A 22,192-nucleotide genomic window follows, 5' to 3' on the forward strand; every position below is an offset into this window, starting at 1 on the left:
TTCGGCCCATCGAGTCAACCCCTCCATTCGGTCATGCCTGATCTATTTTTCTCCCCATGTCCTTACTAATCAAGAACCTTTCAATTTCTGCTATAAAATGCCCATTGACAGCCTCCACTGCCGTCTGTGGCAATGAATTCCAGTTTAGCCACCCTCTGGTTAAATAAATTCCTCCTCAACTCCATTCTAAAGGTATGATCTTTAATTCTGAGGCTGTGGCCTCTGGTCCTAGACTCTCCCACTAGTGGAAACACCTCTCCACATCCACTCTATCCAGACGTTACATCAGGTCTAATTAATGTCAGCTAATTAACAGTGTAAGCAGATAGTTTCCATCAATAGACAATAGGTGCAGGACAATAGACAATAGGTGCAGGAGGAGGCCATTCGGCCCTTCGAGCCAGCACCGCCATTCAATGTTATCATGGCTGATCATTCTCAATCAGTACCCCGTTCCTGCCTTCTCCCCATACCCCCTGACTCCGCTATCCTTAAGAGCTCTATCAGCAGTTACTCCCCTACCCACACTGATCACAATGAATGGTGGTGCTGGCTCGAAGGGCCAAATGGCCTCCTCCTGCACCTATTTTCTGTTTCTATGTCTATGACCCTCTGCCCCTTCACCTCCCCGTCAGGTCATTTTTCAGATCAGCAAGCAGAGGAATTTGTGACTCTCTGTCTAGAAGCTGGGTGGCACAGCGGTAGAGTTGTTGCCTCACAGCGCCAGAGACCCGGGTTCGATCCCGACTACGGGTGCTGTCTGTACGGAGTTTGTACGTTCTCGCGTGACCTGCGTGGGTTTTCTTCCGAGATCTTCGGTTTCCTCCCACACTCCAAAGACGTGCAGGTTTGTAGGTTAATTGGCTTGGTGTAAATGTAAAATTGTCCCCAGTGTGTGTAGAATAGTGTTAGTGTGCGGGGATCGCTGGTCGGCGCGGACTCGGTGGGCTGAAGGGCCTGTTTCCGCGCTGTATCTCTAAGCTAAAGCCACACTATAAATGTTCAACCTGCACTGGAATCCTTGGCTTTGTGTTTATGTCAATTTCTCCACAATGGTCAGATGGCTACTTCTACCTTGTGACCAATTAACTCATTTACACATTATACTACCTGTTGTAGGAAAATAACTGCAGATGCTGGTGCAGATCAAAGGTATCACAAAATGCTGGAGTAACTCAGCAGGTCAGGCAGCATCTAGGAGAGAGGGAATGGGTGACGTTTTGGGTCAAGACCCTTCTTCAGACTTTATACTATCTGCTGGTCCTCACAAATTAACGTTAGGAAACTCTTTAGTTTAGTTTAGTTTATTGTCAAGTGTATCGCGATAGTGAAAAACTTTTTATGTTGCGTGTTATCTAGTCTAGAAGGTTTATACATGATTACAATCAGCTGTCCACAGTGTTCAGTTACAGGATAAAGGGAATAACGTTTAGTGCAAGTCTGATTAAGGGTAGTCTGAGGGTCTCCAATGAGGTAGGTGGGAGGTCAGGACTGCTCTCTAGTTGGTGAGAGGACAGTTCAGTTGCCTGATAACAGCCGGGAAGAAACTGTCCCTGAATCTAAAGACATGCAGGTTTGTAGGTTAATTGGTTTTGGTAAAATTGTAATTGTCCTTAGTGTGTAGGATAGTCCTAGTGTAACGGGGGTGAACGCTGGTCGGCAAGGACTCGATGGGCCGAAGGGCCTGTTTCCTACGCTGTATCTCTAAAGTAAAATAATCTGGAGGTGTGCGTTTTCACACTTCTGTACCTCTTGCCCGATGGGAGAGGGGAGAAGAGGAGTGGCCGGGGTGAGACTGGTCCTCGATTATGCTGCTGGCCTTGCCGAGGCAGCGTGAGGTGTAGACGGAGTCGATGGAAGGAGGTTGGTTTGTGTGATGGTCTGGGCTGCTGGCCTTGCCGAGGCAGCGTGAGGTGTAGATGGAGTCGATGGAAGGGAGGTTGGTTTGTGTGATGGTCTGGCTGCTGGCCTTGCCGAGGCAGTGTGAGGTGTAGACGGAGTCGATGGAAGGGAGGTTGGTTTGTGTGATGGTCTGGGCTGCTGGCCTTGCCGAGGCAGTGTGAGGTGTAGACGGAGTCGATGGAAGGGAGGGGTTGGTTTGTGTGATGGTCTGGGCTGCGTCCACAACTCTCTGCGATTCCTTGCGGGTCTTGGATGGAGCGCTGTGATGCGTCCCGATTAAAATTACAGTAACTACGGCTTCTCCCCGTAAAATGAAATCACACTTCACTCCAACTCCTCAGTCAAACCTCAAATAAAACATTTATTACAGCCCAATTGGAACCACAGCAGTGCTGCAATGGTTTTGATGATCAGACACTTGTGGTCAGCTGCAAAGGCCTTCGTCATATTGGCACTGGGCCTGTACTCGCTGGAGTTTAGAAGGATGATCCAAACACAGACACCTGAATGAATCCGAGACAAAATAAGACTTGATGTGGCCGGGGGGGGGGGGGGGGGGGGGGGGGGGGAGAATGCAAAAAGGCGGCAGACAGAGACTGGCAGACAGGTCCTGTCCGTGTGAGAGGTGGCTCACGGCCGCTGTGGTCCATGTGTACGGGCGCAGCCACGTGTCCAGTGTCCAGTGTCCAGTCCTCCGGCTGCCGTGAGAGGGGACGCTGCCCCGTCCCGACCACAGTCGGAATCAACGGCGGCAGGAGGGGTCAGTTCAGTTGTGTGTGGCACGGTCAGTTCAGGTGGCAGGCAGCCAGCGATCGGCAGTGCGAGACCGGGCCACACCGCGCCCAAACCGGGCCACACCGCGCCCGTCCCGCGCCGGTCCATCACAGCCCCAGTACTCGGCCACAAAGATGGTGACGATCTTGGCCAGGTTCTCGATGGTGGGGGGGTGTAGATTGTCCACAGAGTCGTCCATGGTGTGCCACACCCATGGGAAGGGCGTGGAGATCAGGTGCAGGATGGGAACCCCTGCAAACGCAAACACAGGGTGAGGACCACACCCACACACAACAACAAGCCCACAACACCACTCCCGTCCCCCACACCAACCCCCCCCCCCCCCCTGTCTGACCACCCAAGCAGTCACCGTACAGTGAATAGTGAAACGTACAGAACAGTGAATGGCCCTGATAGAGTGGATGTGGTGAGGATGTTTCCACTAGTGGGAGAGTCCAGGACCAGAGATCCAGACCATTCCCTTGCCGAGTCTTGGTGTTTCAGAAGCTTGACCCTTCTCCCCTCACCAAAAGACATAGGAGCAGAATTAGGCCATTCGGCCCATCAAGTCTACCCGCCCATTCAATCATGGCTGATCTATCTCTCCCTCCTAACCCCATTCTCCTGCCTTCTCCCCATAACCCCCGACACCCGCACTGATCAAGAATCTATCTATCTCTGCTTTAAAAATATCCACTGACTTGTGGCCTCCACAGCCGTCTGTGGTAATGAATCACACAGATTCACCACCCTCTGACTAAAGAAATTCCTCCTCATCTCCTTTCTCTTTAATCCTTTAATTCTGAGGCTGTGCCCTCTGTTCCTAGACTCTCCCACTGGTGGGAACATCCTCTCCACATCCACTCTGTCAGGGCCTTTCACTATTCGGCAATGACCCGCCATCAAGGAATCCCCACCCCTCTGCCCCTCTCCCACGACACGTCGCATGCAGTCAGGCGCGCGGACTCACAGCGCAGTCACGCGGCGCGGACACACGGCGTGGTTACACGGTTACCTTTGCGCAGGAATGGCACGTGGTCATCCTGGATGGGCGCGTAGCGAGTGTTGCCGGTGAAGTAGGTCACCTCCACCGGGTGGTGCGCCAGTAAACCCAGCCGGTGGAGACGTCTCTCTACACACAGAGACCAGCGTCAGTGTGGGACGCACACGCACACAGGCACGCACACACATGCACGCACACAGGCACGCACACACTCACACACACTCACACACTCGCGCGCACACACACACACGCGCGCACACGCACGCACACACACAGACACACACACAGACACACACACTCGCGCGCGCGCACACACGGACACACTCAACCAGAGTCAGTGCAGGACACATGCATGCACACACACACGCAGTCCCTCCACCCACCCCCACAGGTCCAGTCAGCGTGAGACGGACACGTTTCCTCCGGGTGCTCCGGCTTCCTCCCACATCCTAAAGACGTGCAGTGTTGTAGGAAAATCGGCCCGCTGTTAACCTGCCCCCCGGTGTGTCGGGAGTGGATGAGAAAGTGGGATAACATGGAACTGCTGTGAACAGGTGATCGATGGTCAGTGTGGACTGGGCGGGCTGAAGGGCCTGTTTCCATGCTGTATCTCTATGCGTGTACACACAGGTGATTGGAGCTGCAATGGGAACATTATTCTCTGGGTGTGTGCGGTACTAGTGATGGGAAAATGTATTTGTTATGTAGATTTCCCTCAGAAACATTGAACAAATGAAGATTAGAATCTGTCACACACGGCACGGATTGAGTAACAAGGGGAACCCCAGTCACTGACTCCTGTTTACATGGTGGTTGATCGCTGGTCGGCACCGACTCATACGTTCACAAGTTCTAGGAGTAGAATTAGGCCATTCGGCCCGTCACTCTGCCATTCAATCACGGCTGATCTCTGCCACCTAACCCCATTCTCCTGCCTTCTCCCCATAACCCGTTCTAATCCAGAACTTGTCTACCTCTGCCTTACAAAATATCCACTGACTTGGCCTCCACAGCCGTCTGTGGCAACGAATTCCACAGATTCACCACCCTCTGACTGAAGAAATTCCTCCTCACCTCCTTTCTAAAAGAACGCCCTTTAATTCTGAGGCTGTGCCCTCTGGTCCTAGACTCTCCCACTGGTGGAAACATCCTCTCCACATCCACTCTATCCAGGCCTTTCACTATTCTGTACATTTCAACTCAGTGGGCCTGTTCCACAGTGTATCTCTAAACCAGGTCAGGCACGGTGGTGCAGCGGGTAGAGCTGCTGCCTCACAGCGCCAGAGACCCGGGTTCGATCCTGACTACGGGCGCTGTCTGTACGGAGTTTGTACGTTCTCCCCGTGACCTGCCTGGGTTTTCTCCGGGTGCTCCGGTTTCCAACCACACTCCAAAGACGTGCAGGTTTGTGGGTTAATTGGCTTCGGTAAATAGTCCCTAGTGTAGGATAGCGTTAGTGTGCGGGGATCGCTGGTCAGCGAGGACTCGATGGGCCGAAGGGCCTGTTTCCACGCAGTGTCTCTAAACTGAAACTAAAACAATCACAGAGACACAAAAATGCTGGAGTAACTCAGCGGGACAGGCAGCATCTCTGGAGAGAAGGAATGGGTGACGTGAAGGGTTTCTCCAGAGATGCTGCCTGACCCGCTGAGTTACTCCAGCATTTGTGTCTATCTTCGGTGTAAACCAGCACCTGCAGTTCCTACCGACACAAAACGTTCGCGGGGAGGGGTCAGGGGGTGGGGGGGGGGGGGGGTCCTGTACCAATGCCGACGAGACGGTTGAACCAATGGGCGGTGTTGCTGAAGTGGTTGAGGACGGTGGGATTGCTCACTCCCAGCAGGTCCAGGAGCACAAACAGGTCCTGCAAGACACAGAGCAGACGGTCAGAGGGGTGGGGGGGTGTGTGGGGGGTGTGGGGGAGGGGGAGGGTGGGGGTGGGGTTGGGGTGTGGGGGGGTTACTGACCAGTGAGTCTATGAGGGTGGTGCTGGATGACGTGTAAGGGTGGGGTTGTGGGGGGGTGTGTGGGTGGGGGTGGGTGGGGTGGGGGGTTGTCAGGGCAGGGGTGGGGGTGTGGGTGTGTGGGGGTGTGGGTGGGGCTGGGGGTACTGACCAGTGAGTCTATGAGGGTGGTGCTGGACGAGGTGTGGGGGTGGGGGCGGGGGGGTGTGGGGGAGGCTGGGGTGGGGGTGTGAGTGTGGGGGTGTGGGGGGGTACTGACCAGAGAGAGTGTATGAGGGTGGTGCTGGACAAGGTGTGGGTGTGTGGGGGGACGAGGTGTGGGGTTGGGGGCGGGGGGTGTGGGGTGTGTGGGGGTGGAGGTGTGGGGGGGTGGGGGGGTGGGGGGAGGCTGGTGTGGGGGGGGTGGGGGCGGGGGGTGGGGTGTGTGGGTGTGGGGGGGTGGAGGTGTGTGGGTGTGGGGGGGAGGCTGGGGTGGGGGTGTGTGGGGGCGGGGGGGTGGGGTGTGTGGGTGTGGGGGGGTGGAGGTGTGGGGGGGTGGGGGGGAGGCTGGGGTGGGGGTGTGTGGGGGTGGGGGGGTGTGAGTGTGGGGGGGGAGTACTGACCAGAGAGTCTATGAGGGTGGTGCTGGATGAGGTGTGGGTGTGTGGGGGTGTGGGTGGGGCTGGGGGTACTGACCAGAGAGTCTATGAGGGTGGTGCTGGACGATGTGTGGGGGTGGGGGCGGGGGGGTGTAGGGGAGGCTGGGGTGGGGGTGTGAGTGTGGGGGTGTCGGGGTGTGGGGGGGGCGCACTGACCAGAGAGTCTATGAGGGTGGTGCTGGACGATGTGTGGGGGTGGGAGTGGGGGACGGTGGGGTGGGGTTGTGGGGATGTGGGGGGTGGGGGTGTGGGGGGGGAGGCTGGGGTGGGGGTGTGGGGTGTGGGGGGGGGCACTGACCAGAGAGTCTATGAGGGTGGTGCTGGACGATGTGTGGGGGTGCCTGGTGTTGACCATGCGCTGTGCCAGGTGCCGTGAGCCGTAGAGTGAGTCTGTGTCGGTCCAGCTGTCGAACGCCTCCTCTCCGTCCAGGAACAGCAGCTGCAGGGTGAGGTCGGGCATCTGCGGGAGGGAGACGGACAGACGGGGTCAGCGACGCTCGGCCCGCCCCTGGCCGCTGTCGGACAACGCCGGCACACCGGACTGGGCCGGACGGAGCCCGCGACCAGCGGCCCCTGGGCGGGTGGAACCTGCGGCCGGGGCCGGGGGTCAGTGACCCGAGAGGACCCGGCGGCCAGAGTGGAGAGGTCGGCGCGGCGGTCGATGACGGCGTTGACCGGCGGTGAGAACGGACCACGTGGCAGTGGGGACGACGCTGCCAGGGGAAGGAACGAAGGGGGGCCCGGCGTGGGGGGGGGGGGGGGCGGTGTGGGGGAGGGGGGGCTGGCTTGGGGGGGGGCAGCGTGGGGGAGGGGGTGGAGAGCGGGGGGGGCGGCGTGGGGGGGCGGGAGAACAAAGGGGGGCCGGCGTGGGGGGGGGTGGTGGAGAACAAAGGGGGGCCGGCGTGGAGAACAAAGGGGGGCCGGCGTGGGGGGGGGCAGCCTGGGGGGGGGGCGTGGGGGAGGGGGGTGGAGAACAGGGGGGGGGTTGGCATGGGGGGAGAGGGGGGGCCGGCGTGGGGGATGGGGTGGAGAACAGGGGGGGCCGGCGTGGATAATCTGTAACTCTGTCCTCGCCCTTTATGTGGCCGCCGTTTGTATACCTTGGGTACGCCCGCTAAGAATCTCACTGTGACTTGTCACATGTGCCAATAATGTATTCATTCACACGATGGGCCGAAGGGCCTGTTTCCGTGCTGTACGATTCCGAGTGCAAGTGGGTGGTAAGCGGTCAGTACAAATGTGATGGGGCGAAGGGCCTGTTTCTATGCTCTATGGTTCACAGGGTACGCTTTGGCCAGCAGTGATGACATGGACCGAAGGGCCTGTTTCCGTGCTGTACTATTCTCCGAAGCGCTGGGTAGGCCAGCACAGTCGTGATGGGCCAAAGGGCCTGTATATGTGTTGCACGGTTCCCTGGTCCACTGGCTGGGTCAGCAGGGATGGATGGGCTGATGGGCATGCAGTTGTCAGCAGGGATGGATGGGCTGAAGGGCCTGCAGTGGCTAGCAGGGATGGATGGGTTGATGGGCCTGCAGTGGTCAGTAGGGATGGGACTGGCTGGGCTGAATGGTGTGTTTCTGTGCCGCATGATCCTCCGGTGGGCTAGCAGGGACGGGACGGGCTGAAGGGCCTACAGGGACGGGACGGGACAGACTCACCCTCTCCTTCAGTCGGAGTAGCTCCTTGTCGAGGGCGTGCGCGATCTCCAGCAAGATGGCGCAGGGCACGGCGGAGTCGGTGGCTCCCACGTACACGCGGCCCGCCCCGTCTGGCGGGTAATACTTGGAGTCGTAGTGACAGGCTAGCACCAGGCGTCTGCGGGCAGCGGGGGCCAGAGTGGCCACCATGTTGGTGAAGGTGCGTACGCCGTGCGGTGTACGCTCCTCAAACGTGTCCATCTCCAAACTCCAGCCGGCCGACAGCGACTCCACCTGGCCTCCGATGTGCTGGAGTACGGCAAGATTATGGTTAGAGTACGGCACGGCGGTGCAGCGGGTAGAGCTGCTGCCTCACACCCGGGTTCCATCCCCACCACGGGCACTGTCTGTACGGAGTCTGCACGCTCTCCCCGTGACCTGCGTGGGTTTTCTCCGGGCGCTCCGGTTTCCTCCCACACTCCAAAGACGCGCGGGTTTGTAGGTTAACTGGTTTCGGAAAAATTGGAAATTGTCCCTGGTGTGTGTAGGATAGTGTTAGTGTGCGGGGATCGCCGGGCGGCACGGACTCGGTGGGCCGAAGGGCCTGTTTCCGCGCTGTATCTCTAAACTAAACTAAACTAAACTAGAGAATGATTGAGAATGATCAGCCATGATCACATTGAATGGCGGTGCTGGCTCGAAGGGCCGAATGGCCTCCTCCTGCACCTATTGTCTATTGTCTGTAGAGGATACAGGTTTAAAGTCACAGAGTGATACAGCGTGGAAACAGGCCCTGTGGCCCAACTTGCCCACACTGGCCAACATGCCCTAGCTACACTAGTCCCACCTGCCCGCATTTGGTCCACATCCCTCCAAACTTGTCCTTTCCATTTAAGGGGAGAGAGGAGAGATTTATTAGGATTCCGGGGGGCAACATTTTCAACAGAGGATGGTGGGTGTATGAAACAAGCTTCCAGAGGAGGTACAAATAAGAAACTGCAAGAAGAAGAACAGTCTGAAGACGGGCCTCGACCCGAAACGTCACCCATTCCTTCTCCCCTGAGATGCTGCCTGACCTGCTGAGTTACTCCAGCATTTTGTGAATAAATACCTTCGATTTGTACCAGCATCTGCAGTTATTTTCTTACAGGAACTGCAGATGCTGGTTGAGGCATAAACAGACACAGTGCTGGAGTAACCCAGCGGGTCAGGCAGCATCTGTGGAGAACATGGATAGGTGACGTTTCACAGAGTGCTGGAGTAACTCAGCGGGTCAGGCAGCATCTGTGGAGAACATGGATAGGTGACATTTCACAGAGTGCTGGAGTAACTCAGCGGGTCAGGCAGCGTCTGTGGAGAACATGGATAGGTGACGTTTCACAGCTGTTATCAGGCAACTGAACCATCCAACCACCAACAAGAGAGCGGTCCTGAGCTACTATCTACCTCATTGGAGACCATCGAGATTATCTTTGATCAGACCTTTCTGGACTTTACCTTGCACTGAACGTTATTCCCTTTATTCTGTATCTGTACACTGTGGACAACACGATTGTAATCATGTGCTGTCTTTCCGCTGACTGGCTAACACACCACAAAAAGCTTTTCACTGTACCTCGCTCGGTACACGTGACAATAAACTAAACTACAACTTGTGTCCTTTTCTTCTTGATCAGTGCGGGTGTCAGGGGTTATGGGGAGAAGGCAGGAGAATGGGGTTGGGAGGGAGAGATAGATCAGACATGATTGAATGGCGGAGTTGACTTGATGGGCCGAATGGCCTAATTCTGCTCCTATCACTTATGAATTTATGACCTAACCCCATTCTCCTGCCTTCTCCCCATAACCCCTGACACCAAGTGCAGAGGAGACTAGTTTAACTTGGGGGTCATGATGGACACAGACACAGTGGGCCGAATGGCCTGTTCCTCTGCTTTACTGTCCTATGTTCTAAATAAATTATTACTAAAGGAATATGGCGGAGTAGACTTGATGGGCCGAATGGCCTGATTCTCCTCCTATCACTTATGACCTTATGAACCAAAAACCAGCCCTGGAGTTGTTTTGCTGATCAGAGAAGGTCACAGAAACATAGAAAATAGGCCATTCAGCCCTTCGAGCCAGCGCTGCCATTCAATATGATCATGGCTGATTATGCACATTCAGTACCCCGTTCCTGCTTTCTCCCCATACTCCTTGATTCCGTTAGCCCTAAGAGCTAAATCTACCTCTACACCAGTCTGAAGAAGGGTCTCGACCCGAAACAGTGTCTTGTTCTTACAAAGCATGGTAATACATACAACGAGAGGACATACATACAACTAGAGGACATTGACAGAATGTCATGGGCTTTGTTGAAGAGTGCCTTGGAACATTAGGAAGAAGGGTTTTATTTCTAGTTGCCTGAGCCAACTAAAAATACCATTCAATTCGATCTGTTACCTAAATGAGAGATGCTGCCCGACCCGCTGAGTTTTTTGTGTCGACCCTTCCACTTCAGTCACGCCGTCACCACGAAACAAAGAGGACACGGGACCCACCTGTCGCACCAGCTGGATGCCCGATGACCCTGGGTACCGTTCGATCAACATGGGCACCAGGAAGGTGTTCCACAGACGGTGGAAGTCGACCAGTGATGCCAACTGTCTCACCTGACTCGACATGACACTCTTTGGTTTGTGGTTGTGCTGTAATAAAGGCAGACGCACAGTTTAGCTTCACTCCGACTTCCCACTAACACCCGTGGAGCCCTGCAGCTGGGAAACAGGCCATTCGGCCCGCTATGGCTATGCCGACCGACACCGGTATATAGACAATAGGTGCAGGAGGAGGCCATTCGGCCCTTCGAGCCAGCACCGCCATTCAATGTGATCATGGCTGCTCATTCTCAATCAGTACCCCGTTCCTGCCTTCTCCCCATACCCCCTGACTCCGCTATCCTTAAGAGCTCTATCTAGCTCTCTCTTGAATGCATTCAGAGAATTGGCCTCCACTGCCTTCTGAGGCAGAGAATTCCACAGATTCACAACTCTCTGACTGAAAAAGTTTTTCCTCACTCAGTTCTAAATGGCCTACCCCTTATTCTTAAACTGTGGCCCCTTGTTCTGGACTCCCCCAACATTGGGAACATGTTTCCTGCCTCTAACGTGTCCAACCCCTTAATAATCTTGTGTACGAAGGAACTGCAGATGCTGGTTTAAATCGAAGATGGACACAAAAAGCTGGAGTAACTCAGCTTGGGACAGGCAGCATCTCTGGAGAGAAGGAACGAGTGATGTTTTGGGTCTGAAGAAGGGTCTCGACTCGAAACATCACCCATTCCTTCTCTCCAGAGATGCTGCCTGTCCCCGCTGAGTTACTCCGGCATTTTGTGTCTACTCTCAGCTTGAGCCAGCATCTGAGCCAGCTAGATAGAGCTCTGAAGGATAGCGGAGTCAGGGGGTATGGGGAGAAGGCAGGAACGGGGTACTGATTGAGAATGATCAGCCATGATCACGTTGAATGGCGGTGCTGACTCGAAGGGCCGAATGGCCTCCTCCTGCACCTATTGTCTATTGTCTGCACAGCCTTCCGACACGTTGCCTTTAAGCTGACTGGTTAGCAGGCAACAAAAGCTTTCCACTGAACCTTAGTGACAATAAACTAATCTGAGGTATTTATTCACAAAATGCTGGAGTAACTCAGCAGGTCAGGCAGCATCTCGGGAGAGAAGGAATGGGTGACGTTTCGGGTCGAGACCCTTCTTCAGACCCGAAACGTCACCCATTCCTTCTCTCTCGAGATGCTGCCTGACCTGCTGAGTTACTCCAGCATTTTGTGAATAAATACCTTCGATTTGTACCAGCATCTGCAGTTATCTTCTTATAAACTAATCTGATCTAAGTGAACAAGGGCATTAATAAAGGAGTGGAATAGTTGATTTTGTAACAGGAATATAATGATGCAGAGTGTTAATATAATCCCTGTAAAACCCTGCATAGTTTCACTGAGATAGGTCCCCTGGTGGGTTACAGTGGGAGGTGGGACTGTGGCTGAGATACAACCAGGTAAATCATTGCACATTTTCATTTCCTTACCTCTGGGAAGGATGTTGTGGCAGTATTGGGCTCACTTAATTCCCAATAGTTTATTCCTTTCAAATCAAACGCGTTATAAATCTGCATTCATGCAAGGTCAATTCGGGTTTTAAAAAAGTGACCATCTTTAAGAATAAAGTGGGAATTAACTTAAATTAAGGGGGTTCTGCCGAGGCGATTGGTCAACACAACGTCATACTGTTGCCATTTCGGTTCACATTTTTGCAATTTCGTGTCACACGGAAGCGACTTCGTGACTTTCAGAATGGCAGGCAGTGACTAGTGGGGTACCGTAAGGCTCGGTGCTGGGACCGCAGCTATTTACAATATACATTAATGACTTGGATGAAGGGATTAACAGTACCATTAGCAAATTTGCAGATGACACAAAGCTGGGTGGCAGTGTAAACAGTGAGGAGGATGCTATGAGGTTGCAGGGTGACTTGGACAGGTTGTGTGAGTGGGCGGATGCAGTTTAATGTGGATAAATGTGAGGTTATCCACTTTGGTGGTAAGAACAGGAAGGCAGATTATTATCTGAATGGCATCAAGTTAGGAAATGGGGAAGTGCAAAGAGATCTGGGTGTCCTAGTGCATCAGTCACTTAAAGTTAGCATGCAGGTACAGCAGGCAGTGAAGAAAGCCAATGGAATGTTGGCCTTCATAACAAGAGGAGTTGAGTATAGGAGCAAAGAGGTCCTTCAGCAGTTGTACAGGGCCCTAGTGAGACCGCACCTGGAGTACGGTGTGCAGTTTTGGTCTCCAAATTTGAGAAAGGACAACCTTGCTATTGAGGGCGTGCAGCGTAGGTTTACTAGGTTAATTCCCGGATTGGCAAGATTGTCATATATTGAAAGACTGGAGCGACTAGGCTTGTATACACTGGAATTTAGAAGGATGAGAGGGGATCTTATCGAAACATATAAGATTATTAAGGGATTGGACACGCTAGAGGCAATAGACAATAGACAATAGGTGCAGGAAGAGGCCATTCGGCCCTTTGAGCCAGCACCGCCATTCAATGTGATCATGGCTGATCATTCTCAATCAGTACCCCATTCCTGCCTTCTCCCCATACCCCCTGACTCCGCTATCCTTAAGAGCTCTATCTAGCTCTCTCTTGAATGCATTCAGAGAATTGGCCTCCACTGCCTTCTGAGGTAGAGAATTCCACAGATTCACAACTCTCTGACTGAAAAAAGTTTTTCCTCATCTCCGTTCTAAATGGCCTACCCCTTATTCTTAAACTGTGGCCCCTTGTTCTGGACTCCCCCAACTTTGGGAACATGTTTCCTGCCTCTAACGTGTCCAACCCCTTAATAATCTTATTAAGGAAACATGTTCCCAATGTTGGGGGAGTCCAGAACAAGGGGCCACAGTTTAAGAATAAGGGGTAGGCCATTTAGAACGGAGATGAGGAAAAACTTTTTCAGTCAGAGAGTTGTGAATCTGTGGAATTCTCTGCCTCAGAAGGCGGTGGAGGCCAATTCTCTGAATGCATTCAAGAGAGAGCTGGATAGAGCTCTTAAGGATAGCGGAGTCAGGGGGTATGTGGAGAAGGCAGGAACGGGGTACTGATTGAGAATGATCAGCCATGTTGATCACATTGAATAGCGGTGCTGGCTCGAAGGGCCGAACGGCCTCCTCCTGCACCTATTGTCTATTGACACTGTTGCCATTTCGTGCCACACTGTTGCCACTTTGTTCCACACTGTTGCCATTTCGTGCCACACTGTTGCCATTTTGTGCCACACTGTTGCTATTTCATGTCACACTGTTGCCACTTTGTGCCACTGTGTGCCACACTGTTGCCACTTTGTGTCACACTGTTGCCACTTTGTGCCACTGTGTGCCACACTGTTGCCACTTTGTGTCACACTGTTGCCACTTTGTGCCACACTGTTGCTATTTCGTGTCACTGTTGCCACTTTGTGCCACACTGTTGCCACACTGTTGCCATTTTGTGCCACTGTTGCCACTTTGTGCCACACTGTTGCCACTTTGTGCCACACTGTTGCCACTTTGTGCCACACTGTTGCCACTTTGTGACATATGGTAACATGTCGTGCCACACTGTTGTGATATCTCCGCCACGTTGCTCCAGCCTCACGTTGCCCACACGATGGTGGCCCCCACGTACCTTCCGCCGGCTCCAGTCTTCCTGCACGACATCGGGGGGCCGGGAGGTGAAGGAGAGACCCCAAAATATCCCCAGGACCGCGAGGAGGAAGGCGGCCGACAGCATGATGACAACGGTGGGGATACGGGTCAGGCCGGGCCGCCTGTCGGGGCCAGAGGACCGGGGATTCCGTGCTGACTTGGACATGTCTGATGCACACACGGCTCACATCGTCTGCCCTCTCCTCCCCCTCTCTCCTCTCCCCTCTCCTCCTCCCTTCTCCTCTCCTTTCCTCTCCCCCCTTCTCTTCTCCTCTCCTCTCCCCCCTTTAATTCACTCCTCTCCTCCCCCCTCTCTCCTCCCCCCTTCTCTTCTTCCTCTCCTCCCCCCTTCTCTATCTCCCTCTCCTCTCCTCTCTCCACTCCTCTCCTCTCTCCTCCCCTCTCCTCTTCTCTCCTCCCCCCTTCTCCTCTCCCCCCCCCTTCTCTCCTCTCCTCCTCTACTCTCCTCTCTCCTCCCCTCTCCTCTTCCTCTCCTCCCCCCTTCTCCTCTCCCCCCTTCTCTCCTCTCCTCCTCTACTCTCCTCTCTCCTCCCCTCCCCCTTCTCTTCTCCTCCTCCCACTTTCTCTTCTCCTCCCCTCTCCTCCCTCCCCCCTCTCCTCTATCTTCTCCCCCCTTCTCTATCTCCCTCTCCTCTCCTCTCCTCTCCTCTCTCCACTCCTTTCCTCTCTCCTCCCCTCTCCTCTCCTCTCCTCCCCTCTCCTCTTCTCTCCTCCCCCCTCTCCTCCCCTCTCCTCTCCTCTCCTCCCCTCTCCTCCACCCCTCTATCTCCCTCCCTCCCTCTGTCCCACGCTTGTGTGTTCCACTTCACGTTGACTGTGAGGACGACGCCGACTGATGACATCCCGACCAGGGAGTGGCTTCCAATCCAACCTCCCCTCTTCACCGACTGACAAACTCTGTGTGTCTGGAAACGCGTGCAATTTATTCCACTGAAAAGGTGACGTGGAAACACAGACAATAGGTGCAGGAGGAGGCCATTCGGCCCTTCGAGCCTGTACGCACCGCCATTCAATGTGATCATGGCTGATCATTCTCAATCAGTACCCCGTTCCTGCCTTCTCCCCATACCCCCCTGACTCCGCTATCCCCCAGAGTCAAGTCAAGTTTATTTGTCACATACACACACACGATGTGCAGTGAAATGAAAGTGGCAATGCCTGCGGATTGTGCACAAACAAGAATTAGTTACAGCATATAAATAAAGTTAATAAGTTAATACAATAGACAATAGGTGCAGGAGGAGGCCATTCAGCCCTTCGAGCCAGCACCGCCGTTCAATGTGATCATGGCTGATCACTCTCAATCAGTACCCCGTTCCTGCCTTCTCCCCATACCCCCTGACTCCGCTATCCTTAAGAGCTCTATCCAGCTCTCTCTTGAAAGCATCCAACGAACTGGCCTCCACTGCCTCCTGAGGCAGAGAATTCCACACCTTCACCACTCTCTGACTGGAAAAGTTCTTCCTCATCTCCGTTCTAAATGGCCTACCCCTTATTCTTAAACTGTGGCCCCTTGACAAAATTTAGTCCCTGGTGATATGAGAGTTAACAGCCCTGATGGCCTGTGGGAAGAAACTCCGTCTCATCCTCTCCGTTTTCACAGCGTGACAGCGGAGGCGTTTGCCTGATCGTAGCATCTGGAACAGTCCGTTGCTGGGGTGGTAGGGGTCCCCCATAATGTTGCTGGCTCTGGATCTGCACCTCCTGATGTATAGGTCCTGCAGGGGGGCGAGTGTAGTTCCCATGGTGCGTTCAGCCGAACGCACTACTCTCCGCAGGGCCATCCTGTCCTGGGCAGAGCTGTTCCCAAACCAGACTGTGATGTTGCCGGACAGGATGCTCTCTACAGCCCCAGAGTAGAAGCATTGAAGGATCCTCAGAGAGACTCTGAATTTCCTCAGCTGTCTAAGATGGTAAAGGCGCTGCTTTGCCCTACCCACCAGTGCGGCAATGTGCGTTGTCCATGTCAGATCCTCTGTGATGTGGACTCCCAAGTATTTAAAACTGCTCACCTTATCCACAGTAGACCCATTTATCTCCAGTGGCGTGTACGTCCTTGGATGTTTAGCCCTTCTATCTAACTCTCTCCTAAATGCATCCAGTGATTTGGCCTCCACTGCCCTCTGTGGCAGAGAATTCCACAAATTCACAACTCTCTGAGTGAAACAGTTCCTTCTCACCTCAGTTTTAAATGACTTCCCCTTTATTCTTAGACTGTGTGGCCCCTGGTTCTGGACTCCCCCAACATTGGGAACATTTATCCTGCATCTAGCTTGTGTGAATCATTCGTCCAGTGCATTCATTTATGATGTGTTTAAAGTGCGATGGACACGATTTAATACAGGACACTGCTGGAGTAACTCAGCGGGTCAGGCAGCATCTGTGGAGGAAAGTGTAGGAAGGAACTGCAGGTGCTGGTTTACACCGGAGATAGACACAAGATGCTGGAGTAACTCAGCGGGACAATCCCTGTTCTCCACAGATGCTGCCTGACCCACTGAGTTACTCCAGCACTCTGTGCCTCTTTACATAAATTGCAAATCAGCATCTGCCTTTCCTTGAATTTTCAACATTTAATACAAACCTTAAGGCCAACTTTTTCCCACTCAGAGGGCGGTGGGTTTATGGAACGAGCTGCCAGAGGAGGTAGTTGAGGCAGGGACTCGAACAGCAGTTAAAAACACCTGGACAGGTACACGAATAGGAACGATTTAGTTTAGAGGGTTATGGGCCAAATGTGAGCAGCTGGGAATGGTGAGGATGGGGCATATTTGCCCGCAAGGGCTGACAGACGGGTTGGGCCGAAGGGCCTGTTTCCATGCTGTACTATATAAACTGGAACAATGGCATTCTTATGTAGGGAGGAACTGCAGATGCTGGTTTACACCGAAGATTGACACAAAAAGCTGGAGTAACTCACAAGATGCTGGAGTAACTCAGCGGGTCAGGCAGCATCTGTGGAGAACATGGATAGATGACGTTTCACAGAGTGCTGGAGGAACTCAGCGGGTCAGGCAGCATCTGTGGAGAACATGGATAGGTGACGTTTCACAGAGTGCTGGAGTACCTCAGCGGGTCAGGCAGCATCTGTGGAGAACATGGATAGGTGACGTTTCACAGAGTGCTGGAGTAACTCAGCGGGTCAGGCAGCATCTGTGGACAGAAGGAATAGGTGACGTTTCGGGTAGAGACTGAGGAAGGGTCTCATGTAGTAGATCCCTTCAATGTTGGGGAGGTCAGTACCCATGATGGACTGGACAGGTTACACCAGAGTACTTACTGCCTGACCCGCTGAGTTACTCCAGCATTTTGAATCTTCATTTGTTGGGAAGAAGCTGTTTTTGATAATATCAACAAATTAATAATTAGTAATACTGGGTAACCATAACCCAGCATGGTCCAACCAAAGACAGGGTCCACAGATCACAGTTGCTGAGGTCAGTGTTGTGCGGCGTTCAAGAGCCTGATGGTTGTTGCAAGAAGCCGTTCCTGAACCTGGAGGTCACGGTTTTCAAGCTCCTGTACATTCTCCCCGATGGTAGCAGCGAGATGAGAACGTGGCCAGGGTGGTGTGGGTCAGTGAGAGTGTGGCCAGGGTGGTGTGGGTCTCTGATGATATTAGCTGACTTCTTGAGTCAGTGACTCCTGTAGATCCCTTCAATGGTGGGGAGCTCTGTACCTGTGATGGACCGGGCAGTGTGTGGTGACAATAGACAATAGGTGCAGGAGGAGGCCATTCGGCTCTTCGAGCCAGCACCGCCATTCAATGTGATCATGGCTGATCATTCTCAATCAGTACCCCGTTCCTGCCTTCTCCCCATACCCCCTGACTCCGCTATCATTAAGAGCTCTATCTAGCTCTCTCTTGAATGCATTCAGAGAATTGGCCTCCACTGCCTTCTGAGGCAGAGAATTCCACAGATTTACAACTCTCTGATTGAAAAAGTTTTTCCTCATCTCCGTTCTAAATGGCCTACCCCTTATTCTTAAACTGTGGCCCCTTGTTCTGGACTCCCCCAACATTGGGAACATGTTTCCTGCCTCTAACGTGTCCAACCCCTTAATAATCTTATACGTTTCGATAAGATCTCCTCTCATTCTTCTAAATTCCAGTGTATACAAGCCTAGTCAATCCAGTCTTTCAACATATGGCAGTCCTGCCATTCCGGGAATTAACCTAGTAAACCTACGCTGCACGCCCTCAATAGCAAGAATATCCTTCCTCAAATTTGGAGACCAAAACTGCACACAATAGGTCTCAGTAGGGCCCTGTACAACTGCAGAAGGACCTCTTTGCTCCTATACTCAACTCCTCATGTTATGAAGGCCAACATTCCATTGGCTTTCTTCACTGCCTGCTGTACCTGCATGCTTCCTTTCAATGACTGATGCACTAGGACACCCAGATCTCGTTGTACGTCCCCTTTTCCTAACTTGACACCATTCACATAATACTCTGCCTTCCTATTCTTACCACCAAAGTGGATAACCTCACACTTATCCACATTAAACTGCATCCGCCATGCATCCGCCCACTCACACAACCTGTCCAAGTCACCCTGCAACCTCATAGCATCTTCCTCACAGTTCACACTGCCACCCAGCTTTGTATCATCTGCAAATTTGCTAATGGTACTTTTAATCCCTTCATCCAAGTCATTAATGTAATTTGGGGGGTCAGTACCTGTGATGGACCGGGCAGTGTCCACCTCTGCAGCCTCCTTCGTTCTTGAGTGTTTGAGTTTCCCAATCAGGCCGTGATACAATTTGTCACCACGCTCTCCACTGCACTTAGATAACCATATAACCATATAACCATATAACCATATAACCATATAACCATATAACCATATAACCATATAACCATATAACCATATAACCATATAACCATATAACCATATAACCATATAACCATATAACCATATAACCATATAACAACTACAGCACGGAAACAGGCCCGTCCGGCCCTACCAGTCCACGCTGACCACTTTCTCTGACCTAGTCTCATCTACCTGCTCTCAGACCATAACCCTCCAATCCCCTCCCATCCATATACCTATCCAATTTACTCTTAAATAATAAAATCGAGCCTGCCTCCACCACTTCCACCGGAAGCCCTTTCCATACAGCCACCACCCTCTGAGTAAAGAAATTACCCCTCATGTTACCCCTAAACTTTTGTCCCTCAATTCTAAAGTTATGTCCCCTTGTTGGAAATCTTCCCCACTCTCAAGGGGAAAAGCCTACCCACGTCAACTCTGTCCGTCCCTCTTAAAATTTAAAAAACCTCTATCAAGTCCCCCCTCAACCTTCTACGCTCCAAAGAATAAAGACCCAACCTGTTCAACCTCTCTCTGTAGCTTAAGTGCTGAAACCCAGGCAACATTCTAGTAAATCTCCTCTGTACCCTCTCCATTTTGTCGACATCCTTCCTATAATTTGGCGACCAGAACTGCACACCATACTCCAGATTCGGCCTCACCAATGCCCTGTACAATTTCAACATCACATCCCAACTTCTATATTCGATGCTCTGATTTATAAAGGCAAGCATACCAAACGCCTTCTTCACCACCCTATCCACATGAGATTCCACCTTCAGGGAACAATGCACAGTTATTCCCAGATCCCTCTGTTCCACTGCATTCCTCAATTCCCTACCATTTACCCTGTACGTCCTATTTTGATTTGTCCTACCAAAATGCAGCACCTCACACTTATCAGCATTAAACTCCATCTGCCATCTTTCAGCCCACCCTTCCAAAAGGCCCAAGTCTCTCTGTAGACTTGCCCGAGGGAGAGTTTGGCAATTAGCCGAAACTCCACAAAGCCTCTTGAGGAAGATGTTACAGTCATAGAGCATTACAGCATGGAAACACGCCCTTCGGCCCAACTTGCCCATTACGTCCCAAAACTGGGTTGGAAGGAAATGCAGATGCTGGTTTAGACTGAAGATACACACAAATTGGTGTATTAACTCAGCGGGTCAGGCATCATCTCTGGAGAGAAGGAATACATGTCGTCTTGGGTTGGAACCCTTCTTTGGACTGCAGTCTGAAGAAGAGTTCCGAACAGAAACGTCACCCAATCCTTTTCTCCAGACATGCTGCCTGACCCACTGGGTTACTCCAGCATTTTGAGTGCATCTTCTAATAAGGAAAACATGTGGACAAACCATAGTCTTGATAGTGGCAATGAAGGGGAGATGTTGGCTGGGTCACAGGGTAAGTCACAGAGCACAAAAACAGGCCCTTCAGCCCAACTCGTCTATGCCGACCATGATGCCCATCTAAGCTAGTCCCATTTGCCTGCGTTTGACGTGATTAGAATGGGTGTCAGGGGTTATGGGGAGAAGGCAGGAAAATGGGATTAGGAGGCAGAGATCAGCCATCTAGAGCAGACTCGATGGGCCGAATGGCCTAAATCTACTCCTATAACGTGAACTTGTGAATCGGACCCATTTCTCTCTAAACCCTTGGCCCGGTGTCATTTAAATGTTGTTATAGTACCCATCTCAACTACCTCTGCTGGCAGCTTGTTCCATACACCCAGCAGTCTTCCCCATTCACCTCTGACTGACAAAGTGTTGGGCTGCTGCCTCACCTGAGATGGCCAATCATCGCAAACTCTCTCAGCTAGCCACTGGGAGAATTGTGGGCAATTTGTCCGGCACGGTGGCGCAGCGGGTAGAGCTGCTGCCTCACAGAGCCAGCGACCCAGGTTCGATCCTGTCTACGGGTGCCGTATGTATGGAGTCTGTACGTTTTCCCTGTGACTGCGTGGGTTTTCTCCGGGTTCCTCCCACACTCCAAAGACGTACAGATGTCTCCAGAACAAGGGGGTCACAGTTTAAGGATAAGGGGGAAGACTTTTAGGACCGAGATGAGAAAGGTTTTTTTTCCACACAAGTGGTGAGTCTGTGGAATTCTCTGCCACAGAAGGTCGTTGAGGCCAGTTCATGGGCTATATTTAAGAGGGAGTTAGATGTGGCCGTTGTGGCTAAAGGGATCAGGGGGTATGGAGAGAAGGCAGGTACGGGATACTGAGTTGGATGATCAGCCATGATCATATTGAATGGCGGTGCAGGCTCGAAGGGCCGAATGGCCTACTCCTGCACCTATTTTCTATGTTTCTATGTGTAGGTTAATTGGCTTCTGAAAATAGTCCTTAGTGTGTAGGATGGTGCTTGTGTGCGGTTGACCACTGGTCGGTGTGGGCCAATGGGCCTGTTTCCACTCTGTATCTCCAAAACTAAGTTTACAATGCAGGAGGCCGTTCAGCCCATCGTGTCTATCCCATAAACTGCAATTGGTGGAATCTTGATTTGAAAACTATAAAGTGCTGGAGGAACTCAACGGGTCAGGCAGCATCTGTGGAGGGAAATGGACAGACTACATGGCAGGTCATCAGTCTGACATTTGGGGGCAGAGTCCAGTGGGGTCACCCCTCAAAGAAGGGAAGGGAGGTCACCCCAGGGGGCCACATGAATGGCAAGGGTGCATGTCGTCAGTCTGAAGGAGGGTCTCGACCCAAAACGTTGTCTGCCCGTTTCCCTCCACAGACGCTGCCCGGCACGCTGAGTTTCTCCAGCACGTCGGTCCTCAAGATTCCAGCATCTGCAGTCTTTTTTGTTGAAAAATAAACTTTATTCATGATAAAAGAAAAAAATACAATACAAAAACCATGCAAAACTCTTAATACATTTTTCATGCCAATGCATTCAATATTGCCAGTGTTATACCCAGTAGTGTTGGCATCTCCCTTTGCCATTACACATACACCATTTTAGGACCGAGATGAGAACACATTTCTTCACACAGAGAGTGGTGAGTCTGTGGAATTCTCTGCCGCAGAAGGTAGTTGAGGCCAGTTCATTGGCTATATTTAAGAGGGAGTTAGATGTGGCCCTTGTGGCTAAAGGGATCAGGGGGTACGGAGAGAAGGCAGGTACGGGATACTGAGTTGGATGATCGGCCATGATCATATTGAATGGCGGTGCGTACAGGCTCGAAGGGCC

General features: G+C 52.4%; 1 protein-coding gene across 1 annotated transcript; it reads right to left on the reverse strand.

The window, feature by feature from the left end:
• Positions 1–2,692: 2,692 nt before the first annotated feature.
• Positions 2,693–14,418, reverse strand: LOC144611708 (glutaminyl-peptide cyclotransferase-like). Its single transcript, XM_078430940.1, has 7 exons — positions 14,135–14,418; positions 10,459–10,605; positions 7,940–8,227; positions 6,580–6,741; positions 5,444–5,543; positions 3,692–3,808; positions 2,693–2,928 (listed from the first exon to the last, which is right to left on the reverse strand). Exons 1-7 carry the CDS (start codon positions 14,318–14,320, stop codon positions 2,693–2,695), a joined length of 1,236 nt encoding a protein of 411 aa, XP_078287066.1. The 5' UTR covers positions 14,321–14,418.
• Positions 14,419–22,192: the final 7,774 nt, after the last annotated feature.

Source organism: Rhinoraja longicauda, chromosome 41 (genome assembly GCF_053455715.1).
Source record: "Rhinoraja longicauda isolate Sanriku21f chromosome 41, sRhiLon1.1, whole genome shotgun sequence".
Taxonomy (NCBI): Eukaryota; Metazoa; Chordata; class Chondrichthyes; order Rajiformes; family Arhynchobatidae; genus Rhinoraja; species Rhinoraja longicauda.

Bases quoted from the DNA above. Each gene is read 5' to 3' on its own strand.
- LOC144611708 (XM_078430940.1), bottom strand. From the start codon at position 14,320: ATGTCCAAGTCAGCACGGAATCCCCGGTCCTCTGGCCCCGACAGGCGG. The intron at 6,742-7,939 runs GTGAGTCTGTCC...TCCCTCCCGCAG, and splicing joins TACTCCGACTGAAGGAGAGG to ATGCCCGACCTCACCCTGCA. The intron at 3,809-5,443 runs GTACAGGACCCC...CTCTGTGTGTAG, and splicing joins CAACCGTCTCGTCGGCATTG to AGAGACGTCTCCACCGGCTG.